The following is a 19,451-nucleotide window of genomic DNA, read 5'->3' as shown; positions in this document are numbered from 1 at the left end:
TAATTACATTATGGTTGCCATTATTGAGCAGTTGAACTATATTTACTTCTTGGACCATATCTTGTGCTCCACTTAGAACTAGATCAGGAATTGACTCTCCCCTTGTAGGTTCCATGACTAGCTGCTCCAATAAACAGTTATTAATGGTGTCTAGATATTTTGTCTCTGCATCCTGTCCGGAGTTGACATATACTCAGTCAATAGGGGCTTAGTTGAAATCACGCATTATTATTCGGTTTTCTGTTTTTGTAATCTCTCTAATGTCCCTTGGCATTTTACAATCACTGTCATATCATGGATAGGTGGTCAGTGGTATATTGTTCGAGCACAGAATTTCTAACCATGGAGATTTTATGGTACAATTTGATTCTTTTAAGGATTTTTACTATATTTGACTCTATGCTTTCTTTCATGTATAGTGCCACTTGTCCTCTAGTGTGACCTACTCTGTTATTCCTATATATTTTGTACTCTGGTATTACCATGTCCCATTGATTATTATTGTTTCATCAAGTTTCTTTGATGCCTATTATATCAATATCTTCATTTAATACCAGGCACTCAAGTTCACACATCTTAGTATTGAGATATCTAGCATCTGTATACAAGCATTAATAAAATTTAACAATATTTCTCCCTGTCAGTCAGAATAAAGTCTAAAATGGCTGTCCCCCTGGTTACCTCTTCCATCTTCTGAAACAAGAAGTTGTCCACAACAGATTTCAAGAACCTACTGGACATTTTGTGTTTTGCTGCATTACTTTTCCAATAGATGTCTGGGAAGTTAAAGTCCCCATTACTACCAGTTCCTGAGTTTTGGATAACACCTTTTACCTTGATTTAGCTGGTTCGGGACAAATTAATTAAATATGCTAACCTGAGTATACAGTATGTGAAGGTAGTTGATAGGTCAGAGTTAGCTAACGTGCTAATCCCAACATAACCTCAACCACTTGTTCTAATCTACACATACACACTTAGGCTTGTCTACACACTGAAATTACACTGTTTTAACTACTAAATTCATGCCTTTAGCTTAAGCAGTTCAACTTTATGCATAGACCAGGCCTTACAGTAGTTACTAGATGTAAAGAAATGGTTACTCACCCTGTGCAGTAACTATGGTTCTTCAAGATGCGTGTCCCTGTGGGTGCTCCATTCTCAGTGCGCTTGTGCCCACTGCACCTTTGATCGGAGATCCATTCAGCCTGTGCATGCATTACTCAATCTCATGCTCTGTGCTCTTACATAGCACTGTGTAGGCGAACCATCCTCAGTTCGTTCTCTACCACAAAACTCCATAGCAGAGAACTCTGCAGTAGAGAGGAAGGAGGGCAGATAGTGGAGCACCCACTGGGACACATATCTCAAAGAACAACAGTTACTGCACAGGGTGAGTAACCATTTCTTCTTCTTTGAGTAGTGTCCCTATAGGTGGTCCCCTCTAGGTGACTTCCAAGCAGCTCTCTTTAAGGAGGAGCGGGCTTTGGAGTCCAGTATTAAAGAAAGTATAGCTGAGCTCAACGCAGCACCAAAAGCTGAGCCGTGAGTTATTGCATAGTGCTCAGCAAAGGTACGTATAAAGGTCCACATCACAGCTCTACATAGTTCAATGATGGGAACATTTTTAAGAAAGGCTGGAGAAATGGAAATAAATCTTGTAGAGCAAGTTTGTATGTCTGAGGGTGCTTGGAGATTATAAGATTGGTAGCAACAGCTAATGCAGTCAGATATCCACTTGGAAAGTCTATTTACAGATCTGTCTGCAATCAAAACAAATAATTTAGTCTTTCTGAAAAGTTTAGTCTGATCAAAATAGAAGGTCATAGCTCTTCTGATATGAAGTGTGTGTAACAATTCCTCCTCTTTATCTAGGTGAGGTTTAGGATGGAAGATTGGAAGGTGAACGGGTTGGTTAACATGGAACTGGGAAGATATCTTTTGTAAAAACTTGGGGTGTGGTCATAATGTGACCTTGTCTTTGGAAAAATATTGTGAAAGGAGAGTATGCCATAAGAACCTCTATTTCTCTAACTTGTTGAGCTCCCATGATAGCTATCAGAAATGCTGTCTTCATCGACAAATGGAGGAGTGAGCAGGGAGCCATCAGTTTAAATGGAGATTTTATAAGATGTTTAAGAACCAGATTGAGATCCCAATCCAGAGTGGGACATTTGACTGGTGGAAAGAGATTTCCAAGTCCTGCCTGAGGAACCTCATCCTCATTGGGTTGAGGAATACAGAATAACCTTTTATTAGAGAATCTTCTTCTGAGCATATATGCAACGTGCCTCAGGTGGCACATGACCAAAATTCATCACCAAATTTGCTCCACTGGTTGGATTGTTAGCTTCCCCAGCTTGGGCTGCGTACTGACAGGGAATGCGATGTGAACACTGATCCATGAATGGAAAGCTGTGATGGCTGAGAGGTGAACTCTAATGGAACTCAGAGACAGCCCTGAGTTTTTTATTTCTAGAATGTAGTCAAGTATATCTGACAACTATCAGGCTGTAGGTGGAATGTGTTTGAGATCACACCAGCAGGCAAATCTTGTCCATTTTTGTAAGTAAGTGCAGTGTGTAGATTGTTTTCTGCTCCGTAATAGCACTCTTTTTACTTCCTCTAAACAGGTCATCTCTAATCCTGTGAACCATCAACCAGCCTGCTTTGGGCCAAAGAACCCTAAGATTGGGTTGAAGGATCTTCCTACCTTCCTGGGAAAGGAGATGAGGAGTGGCCTGGAGAGTGATCAGTGAGTATATGGCCAGCTGTATCAGGTAAGGAAACAAGTTTGTCTGAGACATATCAGGACTCTTATGACCATACAAGCTCAGAACAAAGGTCCATCTAGCCTAGTATCCTGTCTTCTGACAGTGGCCAATACCAGGTGCTTCAGAGGGAATGAACAGAACAGGTAATCATCAAGTGATCCACTCAGCCATTATAACAATTCTGGCTTTGTCCTTTTTTATTTTAAATAGAACTTTGGATATTTCAGGAGTTGGGGGATGGACGCGTACAGTAGACCCAACGACCACTGCTGGTGCAAGCCATCCCCCAAGGATCGGTGATCCAGCCTGCCTCTGGAGCAGAACTGGTTGCATTTCTTGTTTACCATCATGGTGAACAGATCTATTTGAGGGGTGCCCTGTTGCCAGAATATGTAGGCAAGTATGATAGAATCTATCTCCCACTCATGGTCTTGAGAGAAGTGCCTGCTGAGTGTGTCCATGGTCACATTCTAAACTCCTGGGAGGTAAGCTGCTAAAATGACAATCTGACTGCATATGCATCAGTTCCAAAGCTTGACAGCCTTGGCGCAAAGGGAGGGGGATCTTGCCCATCCTTGTTGTTTGATACAGAACATGCATGACATGCTGTCTCTCATGACCTTTATGTGTTTGCCCCTGATTAGTGGTAGAAACTGGACATGGGCGTATCTGTCTGCCCTGAGTTCCAGGAGGTTGATGTGCAAAGTGGTTTTCTGAAGCATCCACCTACCCTGCGCCATGTGGGTGTCTAGATGCACTCCCCACCTGTGACATTATCTGATTAAAATATGACCATGTAGATCATTGTTGCTACCACTGTTATATAATTACAACAAATCTTGTACAAAGTATGTCAAGTAAGGTGTCTATGGAAAGGTTATGATTTGCTGAATATGGTTATGCTATTGGTATGCATGTATCATGTTTGTATTTGTAGTTATGAGTATTGGCTCTATACCTGTCTGATGTTATTGGCATGAACTGTGACCGTATAGATCATTGTTGCAACCAGGGTTCTATGGTTGCACCAGGTCTTGTACAGAGGAGGTCAAGTGGGATGTCTATGGAAAGGTTGTAGTTTGCTGGTTATGATTATGCTGTTCGTATGTGTGTATCACTTTTGCATTTCAAGTTATGAATATTGGCTATGTACTTGTATCTCAATGTGTTTGATTCTAAGTAGCCTCAGTGAAGCATTTGGTCAACTTCTTGAGAAAGGACTATTCTCAGTAAGTGCCCAATCAAGAAACAATTAACTGATAATGGACTTTGGGAGACACCTATCCACATCTGAGCTTTCCTGGGAATGTTCAAACTAACATGTAAACAATGGTGTCAGCCTGCAAACAGCTGAATCATTCATGGACTGAATTCATTCATTCTTGCCCAGGTGGCTACAAACTCCATCTTGTTGCTGTGACTTTGCACAGAAGAACAAATGGGTTTTCACCCACGAGAGAGAGAATATAAAAGGCCCTGGAAGCCTCTCCATTTTGTCTTCAGCTGGCTTAAGAGATGGCCTCTCCACCCCCAAGAGATGCCTGAAAGAAACTGGAACAAAGGACAATAACTACAGGGGTGTGAGTGATTGCTGGACCCAGACTAGGAAGGAGTCCAGTCTTTGAAAGAAGTTGACTGGAACATCTCTAAGGGTGAGATTTACCTATATGCAGTTTCTTAATGTATTTGGCTTAGACTTACATGTTTTGTTTCATTTTGCTTGGTAACTTACTTTGTTCTATCTGTTATTACTTGGAACCACTTAAATCATACTTTTTATACTGAATAAAATCACTTTTTGCTTATTAATTAACCCAGAGTAAGTAATTAACACCTGGGGGAGCAAACAGCTGTGCATATCTCTCTATCAGTGTTATAGAGGGTGCACAATTTATGAGTTTACTCTGTATAACCTTTATATAGAGTAAAATGGATTTATTTGGGGTTTGGATCCCATTGGGAACTGGGTATCTGGGTGCTGGAGACAGGAGCACTTCTTAAAGTCTGCAGCTTTGGGGGACATGGTTCAGACCTGGGTCTGTGTTTTCAGCAGACTGGCTCAATAAGGCAGGGTTCTGAAATCCCAAGCTGGCAGGGAAAACGGGCTAAGAGGTCGTTTCAGCACATCAGGTGGCAGTCCCAAAGGGGTCTCTGTGACCAACCCCATCACAACCTGTATTTCAAATATGTTTGCTCCTGTGGTAACACTCACAAGGTATTTAGCCTGCACATCTTGAAGAGACTATTCAAGCTAAGTGGCCCATCAAGGAACACTTAACTCACAATAGAACATTGAAGACGCCCATCCATGCCTGATGGACTTTCATGTGAACAACTAGAGTATGGCGAATGGTTCTGCTGTGACTAAGCGAAATCCTGCATGGACATGTGACTTGCCCATGTGACCCCAAACGCCATTTTGCTACCTGTAATTTCCCACTAGCTGTGCTGAGGGCTTTGTTTGAAACAATAAATTTCCCTCCACGTGGCAGAAGCTATAAAAGGCCCTGGAATCATCTCCATTTTGTCTCTTTCCTGCTCAAACCTCTGGACTATGAACTTATACTAATGGAAGCATTCTAACCAAGGGACTGAGGACCTTCCAATGATTTGGAAGCAACCAGTGACTTAACAAGCCAGCAGTTTATTCCATCACTGCTACAAAGCCTGATCCAAGAACTTTGCAAATATTGTGTGTATTTGATTCCTTTAACCAATTTTAACTCTCACCTTTCTTTTTTTTTTTTTTTATAAATAAACCTATAGATTCTAGATACAAAGGATTGGCAACAGCATAATTATTGGGTAAGATCTGAGTTGTATATTGACCTGGGTGTGTGGCTGGTCCTTTGGGATCAGAAGAACTTTTTATTTGATTAAATTGGTTTTAAAGAACCACTCATCTTTAAATCTAATGTTTTTGGTGGTGATACAAGGACTGGAATACCTAAGGAAACTGCAGTTCTGATTTATTGTTAGCCAGTGTGGTGAAACAGAAGTTTACTTTTTTTGCTGGTTTGGTATATCTTAAGGGAGAATAACCACCAGTTTTGGGATGTGTTTGCCCTATTTCTCAGCAGTTTGTCCTGAATTTGGTATTCTCAGTTGTGACCCACAAAGGCACAGCTACACCACCCCAACAGTGATATATCTGTTGTTATGATAACTGCTGGGAGAAGGACAGGTGAAAGGGACTCCCACACAAACATTGTGAGGGTATTTCCACCAATTGAGAGATTCCTTTACGAAGATGGGTATGGAAAGTAGTGTAGTTAGACTGTTTCTTCTGTGACTAAACAGTCCTGAGCCACCCCCAAAGGCATCACATTTGCAGTCTTGTATGGTCTATAATGAAAGTAGCAGCTGCCATATGCCCCAACAGCTGAAGATAGCTCTTGACTGGGAATTTGAGAAGTGATCTGCATTGTATTGACTATATTGGATAGGGCCATGAATCTGTGAATTGGGAGGTAGGCTCTTGCCGCCCTTGAATCAAGATGAGCTCCTATGAATTCTAACTTTTGCAAAGGGGTTAAGGTGGATTTTTTGAATGTTCAATTGCAGGTCCAATTTGAGAAAGAGGTCTATGGCTTTGCAAGTTGCCCATGAAGTTACATCCAGGGAGCAACCTTTCAGAGGCCAACAATCTAGGTAAAGGAATACCAGAATTCCTTTGCTGTGGAGATGTGATGCTACTACTGACATAATCTTTGAAAAGGCCCTTGGGACAGATGTTTGGACAAAAGAGAGCACCGTGTACTGAAAGTGGTCCTGATGGACAGTAAAACTTTTGTGGGATGGGTGGACTGCTATATGGAAATATGCATCCTGGAGTTCGAGAGCTGAGGACCAATCCCCTTGGTCCAGTGACAGAACTACTGCTGCAAGTGCCATCATTTTAAATTTTTCTGCCTTCACAAAGTGGTCTTAAATCTAGGATGGGTTGAGCTAAATCTAGGATCTAGTTGAGTGGTCTTAAATCTAGGATGGGTCTCCAACCACCATTCCTTTTGGAACCAGGAAATACCTGGAATAAAACCCCTTTCCTCTGTGCTGCATGGGAATCAGTTCTATAGCACCCAAGAAAAGAAGAAAGTCTATCTCCTGTCATAGAAGGTTCTCATGAGGGGTGTCCCTGAAGAGGGATGGGGAAGGAGGCTTAGCAGGTGGAAGAGAAATGAAGTGGATGGAGTCTCTTGTGGAGATGGTCCCCAAAACCCACTTGTCCTTAGTGATAGACTCCCAATCCTGCCAGAAGTGGTAAAGGTGGTTGCTAAAGGGAAGAAGGCAGGCAGAACATTGCAGTTAGTATGAAAGGAGATGGCAGCTCAGGATCTTGACCACCGCATGAAAATTGGTGCTTCAAGGTGGAGGGTTGTATGGTTGAAGTTTAGGAAGTGGCTGGTTTTCTCCTCTGGAACCTGTCTCTTGCGTTGAAGTTCTGGGAATCCAGGAATTTGGTGGGGTGGGACCTCTGTGGGGTCTTCTACCATATTCTAAATCTCCTTTGGAAATCCTGAGAGCTGAAGCCAGGAGGCCCTCCTCATAACTACCACCATAGAAACTGAATGAGTGGCAATATCTGCAGCTTTGAGAGAGGCCTGCAAAGATGTTCTGGAGCCCAGTTGGCCTTCTGCAATAATTGCCTGTAATGGCTCTCTGTGTTCTGCTGGTAGAATGTATACTCAGTAAAGGAGTTCAGTTTGATATAATTCGTATGGTTGTACTTTGCCATTAACACTTGGTAGTTGGCGATTCTGAACTGTAAAGTAGCAGACAAATATGATTTCCTACTGAACAGGCCAAGGCACTTATGGTCTTTATCATAGGACAGAGATTTAGCGTGATGCTGCCTTCCACATTCGTTAAGCACCTCAACCACTAAAGAGTTAAGAGACGGATGAGAAAATAAAATTCTGAATCCTAAGAGGAATCATAATACTTTTTGTCTGCTCTCTTGCATGTGAGCGGAATTGAGGAAGGGGTCTGCCAAATAACCTTTCCAGGCTCCAAGAGGATTAAGCTGTACGAAGGATGTCAAGAAGCTTACGATGTGATTCTTTAATCTCCTCAAGATGGAGCTGCAAAGAATCTGTGACCCTCTTAGAACTGTTTAAAATAATCAGCCAGAGATGGTGGAGGTGGCATGATCACCTCATCCAGAAATGAAAAAGAGATGTTAGCTAGTGGAGAGAGCTCTTCATCAGTCCTACCTTCCTCAAAGGGTTCTTCCTGATGTTTCAATCTCTGGGAGAGGAAGGGTGATGAAGGTTGTTTATCTCTTTGATGGGAAGTGCTTGAGGCCCTAGAGAATTGCTGGTGATAGGCCAATCAAGGGTACCAGTATGGTCAAGTATATATGGCATGGGTGGAGGCATCCATGAGTGCTCATACCAGTGAGATGGCAGCTGTGGAGGTCTCTCAGGAGTAAGATCAACTTCCTCAGAGACCTCTGGAAAAGAGCCTCTATAGGGATGGTGTGGAGAACCTTGGATAGATATTTGAGAGACTGAGGCAAGATCTTCAACAGAATCCTCCTCTTCCAAGTCACTCTGAAATCGTGAACCATCAGAAGAAACCTGACATGAAACTGTCCGTACTGGGCAAAAATCCGAAGATCTGGAGGTCCTCGGTACCCAGAATATATCAGAGCTGAGCAATGGTGAGTCAGGCATCTCAGACACAGCGAGGTCTCGGGGAAAGTGAAACTCCTGCAATACCAAGAGTGTTGTCGGTACTGTGTCCATGGCCTGCATCGACGCAACAGTTGGTGAGGGAGTTGACGGTATCCCAAACGCTCCAACGGGAGTCCAGATGAAGCCAAAGGGGGCTTCTTCAATACCAAGTGAGAAGAGGAGGACCTCTTGGAGCCCGGGATTTTTTTAGTCTTTAGACTTAACTGTGCCCTTGGTATCTGAGGGGCCAGCAGTCTCATGGATACCAAACAGCAGTGGGCAACAAAGTGGCTGAAGTCATTGGAGACCTTGACACCTTTGAGGTAGATTCCCTACCTGGAGAACTCAAGAGACAGTCTTTGGGAGTCTTATGAGAAGAATCTTGGGTGTTCCGCTTAGATGCCCCTGATGAGTGCGGTTTGGAGACAGTGAAGGCAGCAGACTTTACTCTGAGACTGACATATGAGGGGTGGGGGGAGTGTCTCCTAGCCAGCATCAGAGGCCGCACTTAGTGAGCTCTCCATCATGAGGAGTTCAAGTTTGATCTCCCTATTTTTTCTGGCTCTAGATTTTAATGCCAGACAGAAGTTGCACTTTTGGGAAATATAAGATTCCCTGAGGCAACAGATACACCGTGTGTGTCTCTCACTCACCAGGATTACCTCCTGACACAAAAGACAGTGTATGAAACCAGGAGAAACTATATGAAAGCTATATAAATAAATAATTTGGGGAAGAGGTTAAGTTTGTTTTTTTTAACTACAACAGCTGAAACTACTACTAACTACTGCTAAGAACAATTATAATAAACTAAGTACTAAAAGAGCTAAGGGGTCACAGTTCGTGTAAAACTCAAAAAGGACAACTGCTAAAGCTCCACCTCAGGCCAAGGCCGGTGAGAAGGAACTGAGAGCAGTTCGCCCATGACGTGCTATATAACAACAGCATGGAACATGAGATTAACATGCATCTTCAGGCCGAATGGACACTGCTATGAAAAATCTCCAATCAAAGGCACAGGGAGCACAAGCACACCTAGAGTGGAGCACCTACAGGGACACCACTCGAAGAAGAACAGGTGTTCTCAAAGTGGCCCTTCATTCACTTAATACCAATTTCCTGTTCTGTTATTGCTGCTAAACAAGTTGGTATTACATCTATCTAGTTTCTAAGGGCTTGTCTCCACTTACAATGCTACAGTGGTGCAGTGCCACTGTAATGCTTTAGTGTAGACACTACCTTTGCTACAGAAGGGATTCTCCCATCAGTGTAGATCAGAGGAGGGCAAACTACAGCCCGCGGGACTATTCTGCCTGGCCCCTGAGCTCCCGGCAAGGGAGGCTAGCCCCCGGCCCCTCCCTTGCTGTTCTCTCTCCCCCACAGCCTCAGCGCACCACCAGCGCTCTGGCCCGCTGTTCCTGCCGGGCAGCGAGGGCGGCGTGGCTGGCTCAGGCCTGGTGGTGGGGCTGCGAGCTACTGCCACTCTGAGCAGCATGGTAAGGGGGCGGGCAGCGGGGCGGGGGTTGGATAAGGGGCAGGGGGTTCCAGGGGGCAGTCAGGGGACGGGGAACAGGGGAGGTTAGATAGGCGTGGGAGTCTGGAGGGCCTATCAGGGGTCAGTAGTGTGAATAGGGGTCGGGGCAGTCAGGAGACAGGCAGCAGTGGGGGTTGGATAGAAGGTGGGGTCCTGCGGGGTCGGTTAGAGTCGGGGGTCTCAGGAGGGGGTGGTTAGGGGACAAGGAGCATGGGGCGTTGGATGGGTCAGGGGTTCTGAGGAGGGGCAATCAGAGGGCGGGAAGTGGGAGGGGGAGGATAGGGGGCGGGGGCCAGGCCATTTGGGGAGGCACAGCCTTCCCTACCCAGCCCTCCATAGAGTTTCGCAATGCCGATGTGGCCCTCTGGCCAAAATGTTTGCCCACCCCGGTGTAGATGATCTACCTCTCTGAGAGGCAGTAGCTAAGTTGCCTAGCACTGTCTACATCAGGACTTTGGTTGGCTTAACTATGCTGCTCAGAGGTGTGTGGATTTTTCACACCTCTGATCAAGGTAGTTATGCTGACCTAATTTTCTAGTGTACACCAAGTCTAAATCTTTTAAGGCCCAAACCTATGAACGCATATGCAATGACAATACTCACATGTGTAAATTTACTTGTCTGCTTGAAGGTTTGAAGGATGGGGCCCTACACTCTCTATTCAATGTTCATTCATAGAGTAATGCATCAAATAAAAGATTGTCTGCACAGTTCATAAGCCTACAAACCAAATCCTTGGCCTGCACATTGTACTCCCTTTCTATCACGTCCCACTGTGCACAAAGAGCCGTAAAGCAGCAGTCTCCCCCTGCACATGCTCTCTGACAGCACAGCAAAACACACCGTGACACTGTGTTTTGCTCCTGTGTCCAGGAAAAGGACAAGCAGGCAGAAATTGACCAAAAATAACTCTCTAATTTTTCTATTACCTGGGCAAAGTTTTAATTCTACTGCTATCAAAAGTAGTGACTGCACATCATACACAGAGACAATAAGTTAATACCTTAATCGTCCACATTCCAGGTTCTGGATCTTTTACATTCACCACCTTTGCAGAGTTATGGATATTTAGCAACTCATTCAAGCCAGATCCTTTCCTTATCTCCTTACCTAAAACAAAAGTAAACATGGCGTAAATATATTTCTCTTAGCCATGTCACACATACGGTTACTATATGACTTATTAGCTAGCTCATTTTATGATATTTACAGTAATCTCCAACTTCAAGCTGTTACTGGAAATTCTTTGTCAGGATTCTAAAAATGTTCAAAGAGTCATTGTACCTTTTCCATTAATTTAATAACTTAATACACCTCTGTGTGGTGAGTAATAACTTACTGATATAAGAATCAAATTATCAGGCAAATAACTTTCTCTTCTTCCCAGAACAAACTGATGCCAAATGAGAGGTGTAGGTTCGGTGGCAGATGCTGTCTATGGCCAGTTTTCATTCAGAATTTTAGAGAATTCTTCCATTAGTGATGGCACTGATAGTACTGACCAGCTGCCAGCATGCTCACCCTTCTGTCCTCTAGACCTGCCCTTAGTAGGGTAGATAGCATGGTGGTAGAAACACTGTTAGCCAGTCCCCACTAGCATTTCAACTGTTAGAACTGTTGGTGCTGCACCAGTGTTTTAACTTTAAGGAATTTTCCCACTTTTGCTCAAACTCCTTAAATTCTCATTGTGAATTTAGCCTGGCTATCAGGTACATTCTGCCTCAGTAAGGGAGTACCAGTTTTCATAATGTTTTGGTACTCAGATAAATTTATAGGCTGGAATTGGTTCTCTAAACAGCCACTGGACGACCTACTCTGCTAATCATTAAGTGCCATCAGTGGTTGAACAATATGAGGAAGAGCTCCAAAACAGCAAGTGAGGCTCAAGTGTAGGAAAAGGGCTCAAGTTTGGGTACTGGATATATGGGCCACATTGTTGGCTGATGTATATTGGCATATCTCCACTAATTTGGAGCTACGCTGATTTAAACCAGATGAGAATCTGGCCCTTAGAACATGAACAAGAAGGGCCAATTGGCTGTATTGGTACAGATCCTCAGAGGAGGCTGAGAAGCACAGAATGCAGGTCAGCATTCCTTTGATTCTGAGTTGTGAGCATGCCAGATTGGTCCCTGGTGTAAATTAGAGCAGCCTACCAGGTACTGATACAGCTGACAATTAGGGGGCAGAGGGACATGCTGGCCATGCCCTTTTCTCTCCAGTCTTCCCCCTGATGTCAACAGTGGAGGGAGGAGGAAGAATAGGGACCTCTGTGCCACAGGTGGTGCATCCCACCAAAGTGGGGTGATCTTCCTGGGGCTGTGCACGAGGGCGTTGGGGCTGGGTTGTGCTGGTGGTGTGTCACAAGCGGCTGAGCAGCACAGCCAAGGATCTGGGACATTACAAAGAACAAAGGGATGGAACTGTTTTCTAATTCAGGGCCTGATCCTGAAATCAGAAAATACTGGATGTAGTGCTTAATCCAGCAATAGTCATACTGAAGTGAAAAGGACTACTCAGGGCAGTAAACCCAACTCTGGCAGTCCGTGTTTACAGTCCGTATTCATGCCTCCGCACATGATAAACTGAAAGCACTGTCATGCAACCCTTAAACACATTTTCCCAGATAACCCATGATTTGAAAGTCACTTTAAACAACAAAGGGTGATATGCATTTTTAAGGTAAACAAAGCACATCTGGCAGAGCTAGTATTTAAGGCAGAACTCCGCACTCGTGCTCTTCAGAGACACACTCTAAGCAAAGTCCCCCTTCCTGTAAACAAAGGAGGAATGCCTCAGATGGAAGACTTGACCAGGTGCCTTGCAGAGAACCCATGCTGTGAAAAGGAACATTTCACAGACACTTTAAAGAGCTCAAAATAAATCTCCAGCTGAAAGTCACTCAGAGCCTAGAACGCACAATCTTGAATTTTAATTTCTGGAGAATTACACAGGCTCTTAAGGACTCTAACTTATAAAGGACTAATAAACCTATCAAAAATACCTTTATTTATAATAGTATCCGAAATCAGTAACCTACATTATTTTTTTCACCACTAAATAACTATGGGCACATGATGCAGAGTTTGAATTGGAATGTTCTCATGATTCAGGTGCATTTGATTCTTGGTTTTGGTTTGGTTCACAACTAGTAAGGGCCAGCTACCATATTCCAGTATGTTAAGCCCCTCTGTACACATATGACATGATAAAGCCAAAAACCCACTGAATGTGAGCGAAAGAAAAGTTGTATGTTGTGGTGTCATCAGAGGGCACAGCTGCTGAATAAAATAATTAAAAGACTTTATAATGGCATTAAAAGACTAAATGCCTTCATGTTAGCAATGCCTATTTACAGTGCTATCACTTTTAGAATGGGGCAGATCCATACCTCATGGCCACACTAAAGGAAACCCTTCACGTTAATTCATCTGTGATACTAGATTGGATAAAGCCCTAAAAACCGCTGTAGAAAACAATCCTGCACTAACTGGGGATTTTTAATGAGAGTTTAACCAATTTAAGCACCCACCTCCCTTAAGCCCTTTTGAAAATCTCACTCTGGATCTTCCAGGTCACTCCCTAGATGAACAAAATAGGCCTTTTTCATTATTCTAGGACTCACCACTTCAGAATACATTCTTGGAGCAAGTAGGAGGAAAGTCCCCATATCTACTTTCAAAATTTTACGAACTTTATTTTCACTGAGAAAAGCATATTTAAGAGTTGGTTACTCTCAAATGGGCTTTTTCCAGTCAACTTCCAAAACAACAGCTTAAAGCAGGGGTGGCCAGCCTGAGCCGGAGAAGGAGCCAGAATTTACCAATGTATATTGCCAAAGAGCCACAGTAATACATCAGCAGCCCCACATCAGCTCCCCACCCCCTGCTCCCAGCACCTCCCGCCTGCCGGCAGCCCCGCAGATCAGCGCCTCCCTCTCCCTCCCCACACCTCCCAATCAGCTGTTTCGTGGGGTGCAGGAGGCTCGGGGGAGGGAAGAGGGCATGACAGCTCAGGGGAGGGGGCAGGAAGGGGTGGAGTGGGGACAGGGCCTGTGGCAGACCCAGGGATTGAGCAGTGAGCACCCCCTGGCACACTGGAAAGTTGGCACCTGTAGCTCCAGCCCCGCGGTCGGTGCCTATACAAGGAGCCACATACTAACTTCTGAAGAGCAGCATGTGGCTCCGGAGCCACAGGTTGGCCACCCCTGCTTAAAATGTCAAAGGAGGTGGGTGCTTCTCCTGTAAGCAAATATTGAGCCAGACAACAATTTCAGTTACTGCTCTATAAATTCAGAGTAACTCCACTGAAATCAATGGATTACTTCAGATTTATGCCAGTACAAATCTGGCATAAGGTGTAAGATTTTTTTAGAACTGTAAGGATTTCTTTCTTGCCATGGAAAGCATACTTGAGCATAAGCAATAAAGCAGGGGAAACAGTGCCTATTTTGTGAATAAACACAAGCTATTCCAGTCTTCGAAGTTAGCAATGTTACACCCTGCATGCAAGCAAGTTAATTAAGAAAAGTCAGGAAGTATTTTAGACATTTACATTTCTGGGAATTATGTGATTAAACTGCTGAGTAACATTCGGGCTATATACTCCTCCAACTTTTCTTATAGACTGATCAGACAGGTTTCAAAATAATACAAAGGAGTTTAGACCCAAACCTGCTCCCACTGAAGTCAATCAAAGTTTTACCACCGGGTTCGTAGTTGCATCAGTATAAATCCAGAGTAACTCTCTGAACTCAGCTGAGTTATTCCAGAGCCACATAGGTGTACAGAAGCAGAACTTGGTCTACTGACTTCAATGGGAAAAGGACCTGGCCTTTCCTGTTGGAGAGTGCAAAGCTGGGTTGTCTTGTTTATTTTCCCCCCCACTAAATATAAAAGAATATATAGATATCTCACCTAATGGATCATGAATTTCTATTACTGGAGAAGGGCCACTCAGTGACACTGTGACCTCTTTCAGACTGGGATCAAAAGGAATTTGCCAAGTATTTACTGCCAATGTCAAATGGTCTGTGGATAGGAGATGCACTTTGGAGGCCTGCACTGCTTCTTCTACCCACTTCAACACCTATAAGAAAAAATAATATTCATGTCACAATACAGCATGTAAATCTTCCATAGCACTGTTTATTGCAAGTTGTAGGTACTATTCTGATCAATGTTTTGACTGCTCGGAGCAATGACCCTGTCACCTAGACCCATGTTAGAACCACGGTTATCAAATCACTGAGAAAGTTGCATGGTAAAAGACTTGTCAATGCTAAAAGTCCTGTTTGCCCGATCAAGCACTCCCACCAATTTCAGTGAAGCTATCCTGCTGATAAGACAAGCAGGATTTGGATCCATATCAGGTAACTACAGCAGCCCAGCAATAAAGAAGTAAAGAGTTGTAATATCTGATGTGGGGATATCTGTAGGACAATAAACAAACACACAAACAACCTCTAAGCTAAGGTATGCCTTTATTTTCATTGTGCGATATGAAAACAGACAGAAAAATGTTTGCCATGTAAATCATATACTAAATAAAATGGATATGGTAGAAAAACATCAAGGGTCAAATTCTTGTCACCTTACTCATGTGATTATCCTTACTGAAGCCAATGGTACTGTTCACAGCAGTGGTTCTCAACCAGGGACCAGGAGCCCCCTGTGGGACTGGGAGCAGGTTTCAGTGGGGTAGCCAAGCAGAGCTGGAGTTAGAGTTGCTGGGGCCCAGGACAGATAGCCAAAGCCCCAATGCATGGGGCTGAAGCCAGGGCCCTGAGTCCCACCACCCAGGGCTGAAGCTGAATCCAAAGCCTGGGCAACTTAGCTTCGCGGGGCCACCCGTGGCTTGGGGCCTGGGCAATTGTGCTGCTTGCAACCCACAATGCTGGCACTGGCTTTTATATGCAGAAAAATAGCTGTGGCACAAGTGGGACGTGGAGTTTTTATAGCATATTCCGGAGGATCTCAGAAAGAAAAAGGTTGAGAACCATTGGTTCACAGGATTAAGACAAGTAAGCGCAAAACTAAAAAAAAAAAAATTGTTCAAAAAAATACAATAAGTAATTAGCCTATGAAATTTGCTGCCACGAGATATCACTGAGGCCAAGAATAACAAGATTTTTAAAGGATTAGACATGGATATAGATATTGAGACCCACCACAGTTATAATGGGACATAAACTCTTATGCTTCAGGGCATATGCTAATCATGGACTGTCTGGGCTAGGAGAAAACTTTCCTTATACATGTTATGCCATAACATCTGTGGAGTTTCTTGAACCTTCTTTTGAAGCATCTGGGACAAGTCACTGTCATAGCTGGGATACTGGACTAGCTGGACTGCTGGTCAGATCCAGTGTGACAATTCCTATGACACTACATAGACATTTACATCAGGGCTGAATTTGTCCTTAGAATTATGACCCTTAACATTTTGCATTTGTGAACAATCAGCATCAAATCAGCATGAGAAAGTAAAATAAATTACCAGAGTTCAAGGCTCTGTATTTCCGCTGCAGCTGCCAATGATCTTACTAACAGAGCTGTGAACAATTTGGCATATTTGCTTGACAGTGCTTTATGCAAATTGTTTTTGGTACTGGTTCACATTCCCTGAGTTTCAGAGTCAATCAAGCCCTATAGTTCAAGGCTAACCCTGTCAAAACCACTAAAAATCAAGTCAAAATCATGCAAGGTTTAAATCCTTCAGTAAACCTGGGCTGAGTTTCAAGTTTTTACTACAGGAGAAAGCTTGACATGTTTCATGGGATTTCAGGTTTCACTGTGTTTGCATAGCTCTTATCATGCTTAAAGCAAAACAAAGAACATCCCTAGGACACCTCTTTAAATCAGCTGTTACAGGGGAAACAGTGAACTGATATCGCCATAATGGTGGGTGCTGAGCACCCACTGGCAGGCCCCTATCAGCGCTTTCCCTCTCCTACAGCACCTCCTGCTCGACGGTGGACCCCGCCAAATCCCACCGATCAGCACCTCCCCCTCCCTCCCCGCACCTCCCGCCGGCCGCAATCAGCTATTTTACAGCATGCAGGAGGCTGGGTGGGGAGGACGGAAGAGTGAGGAAGCAGTGCACACAGGGGAGCAGGTGGAGCAGGGGTGGGAAGCGGTGGGGAAGGGCTGGGCTTTGAGGGAAGGGGTGGAGTGGAGGTGGGGCCGGGGGTCGAGTACCCCCTGGCACAATGGAAAGTCGGCGCCTGTGGATATAGCCCAGGACCAGCTCTAGGCACCAGCAAAGCAAGCACGTGCTTGGGGCAGCACAATTCCAGGGGCGGCGTTCCGGCCACCTCCCTTTTTTCTTTTCTTTTCTTTTTTTTTTTTTTGCTTGGGCAGTTGCGCTCTCGGAGCTTGGGGCAGCAAAGTTTTTGCTTGGGGCGGCAAAAAACCTAGAGCCAGCCCTGATATGGCCCTATCTAGATTCACTAAAGCGCTACAATGGTGTAGCTGCACCACTACAGCACTGTACATGTAGAGAAGCCCTAAACTGAAAGACATGGCTAGTGGAGAATATGAGAAACACAGGGAGTCATATGGCGTCAAAGAAGAACCATTATATTATAAGCTTCCCGTTGACAGACGGTTAACTTATTAATGAAAAAAAAATTCCTCAAATGTTCTGCAAAAATGTTCCAAAAATGATCCCAATAAGAATCAAAATCAAATCTCAAACATTTTCAGCAGCTAAAAGGGGGAGGGGAATGAGAAAAGGGAGAGGAAGATGGAAAAGCAGGGTGGGTGGGGAAATCAGTTTTCTTTTTTTCCCTCATAAAAAACCAGAATTTTTTAAACAAAGTTTTCTGCCAAAATATCAATTTAGAGAATGCCAGTTTTTCCCAAAAATGTTTTCAAATGAGACATTTCAACCCAATCTATTTACGTTATATTAAGAGAAAGGATTATGTTTGTGTTCTTTTTATTTGTAGTGGCTATGAGGGTGAAGAAGGTTCCCACTATTTCTGCAGGTTTACCTGCATGGGAAAGTTTGATGAGTTAGGCCTTGTTTACACAGGACATAACCAATTTTATTAGAAAATACAGATTATACAAATATATTAATCTAATTAGACCATTCTGAAGCTATATTAAGGACTGTAATCCATCTCTCCAGAATATAAACCAATGGCCTAAATTTGTTACAATTACAATATTAAAATTATTAATTGATATCTCACATTACTACAATGTCTCCAAGGATCCCAAAGTGCTTGACAAACTTTAGACAAAAACAGCAACAACAGAAATGCAGCCATCCCTGAAGCTGGAATCAGAGATGTGCTGACAATGGTCCTCATCCTGCAAGCAATTACACCCATGCACAACTTTAGGCATGTGAATCATCACACTGACTTTAACCTCCACTGATGCCAAATGATGGCATTCACTTAGGGTACATCTACACTACAATAAGAGACCTGAGCCTGAATGTCCACACTGCCATGTTTAGAACCCCGGAGCCCTATGAGCCTGAGTTAATTGACCTGGGCTCTGACACTCGATATTGCAGGTTTTTTATTGCAGTGTAGATGTACCCTTAGATTACTTCAGTGGGACTGCTCATGTGTGTTTGCAGGATTGGGACCAGTATTTATGAAAAGGGTTTCCCATCTTAGCGTTCCCATTAACCCAGGATGAATCTTGTATTGCAGTGTGTGCGTTTGCAAAGCATACAATGAGAGGCTGTGGAATCTATTAATTTATTTCCCCATTTGAACACACATACTTTCTCATAACCATAACAAAGGAAGCCACTGAGCAAAGAGACCTAGAAACCTTGCTAACAATTTTTTATTAAGACACGCTTTGCTGGATGTGTTTATACTTTGTTCCTTCAGATATACTTTGCCAAATTTAACACTGGTATAAGGGATGAAATTCTACTGAGCTTTATCTTCAGAGGAGTTTATGCACCTTTGCAACAGAGCTGAATTTAGCTCACTGAATATTATTACAGTACTGCACCATGTTTCAGTTTGAGTAATTTCAGGGGGCAAGTGGGAGTATCATCCAGTGGGAAATTTTTGAAAATTCTTATAAATCAGTGCAACAGTTTGTATTTCAAAGGCCAAAAAAAAAATGCTCTTCAAAATATTATGAGACCCCTGGATGCCCTCTTTGGCAGGGATGATTTAGGAGTTTTCATAGGAGTGCTGAACTCTATCAGAGCCAGGGAAATCATTCCATCCCTCCTTTCCGTTTGGAAGCAGAGTTTTAACAAGGCATTGCTGCATATCACTGGGTGGAATGTGACACCCATTGAATGGTGGACGGCAACACAATATATTTCAAAATAAAAATGGAAGAAGAAAATTGCATCTAGTTGAAAATGCATGGGGGACTTTACGTAAATAAAATAGATTGGTTCTTTTGCACTATTCCAGCTGCTCTGTGCAGATCAGCAGCACAAAGCAGCTATAAAACCAGTTTAACCAGCCATCTGAGG

At 43.5% G+C, this 19,451-nt stretch overlaps 1 protein-coding gene across 1 annotated transcript in view; it reads right to left on the bottom strand.

Moving 5' to 3' along the window:
* HMCN1 (hemicentin 1) overlaps positions 1–19,451 on the bottom strand; it is a 335,320-nt gene that overhangs the window by 226,417 nt on the left and 89,452 nt on the right. Inside the window, exons 5-6 of the mRNA XM_074961138.1 lie at positions 14,900–15,071; positions 10,987–11,093 (exon numbers count right to left, since the gene is read on the bottom strand). Coding sequence (XP_074817239.1) covers positions 10,987–11,093; positions 14,900–15,071 — 279 coding nt within the window. The remainder of the gene's footprint in view (positions 1–10,986; positions 11,094–14,899; positions 15,072–19,451) is intronic.

Source organism: Natator depressus, chromosome 8 (genome assembly GCF_965152275.1).
Source record: "Natator depressus isolate rNatDep1 chromosome 8, rNatDep2.hap1, whole genome shotgun sequence".
NCBI classification, from domain to species: Eukaryota; Metazoa; Chordata; order Testudines; family Cheloniidae; genus Natator; species Natator depressus.
The sequence above is the reverse complement of the archived record's forward strand: the minus strand, read 5'-3'. Positions and strand labels throughout refer to the sequence as shown.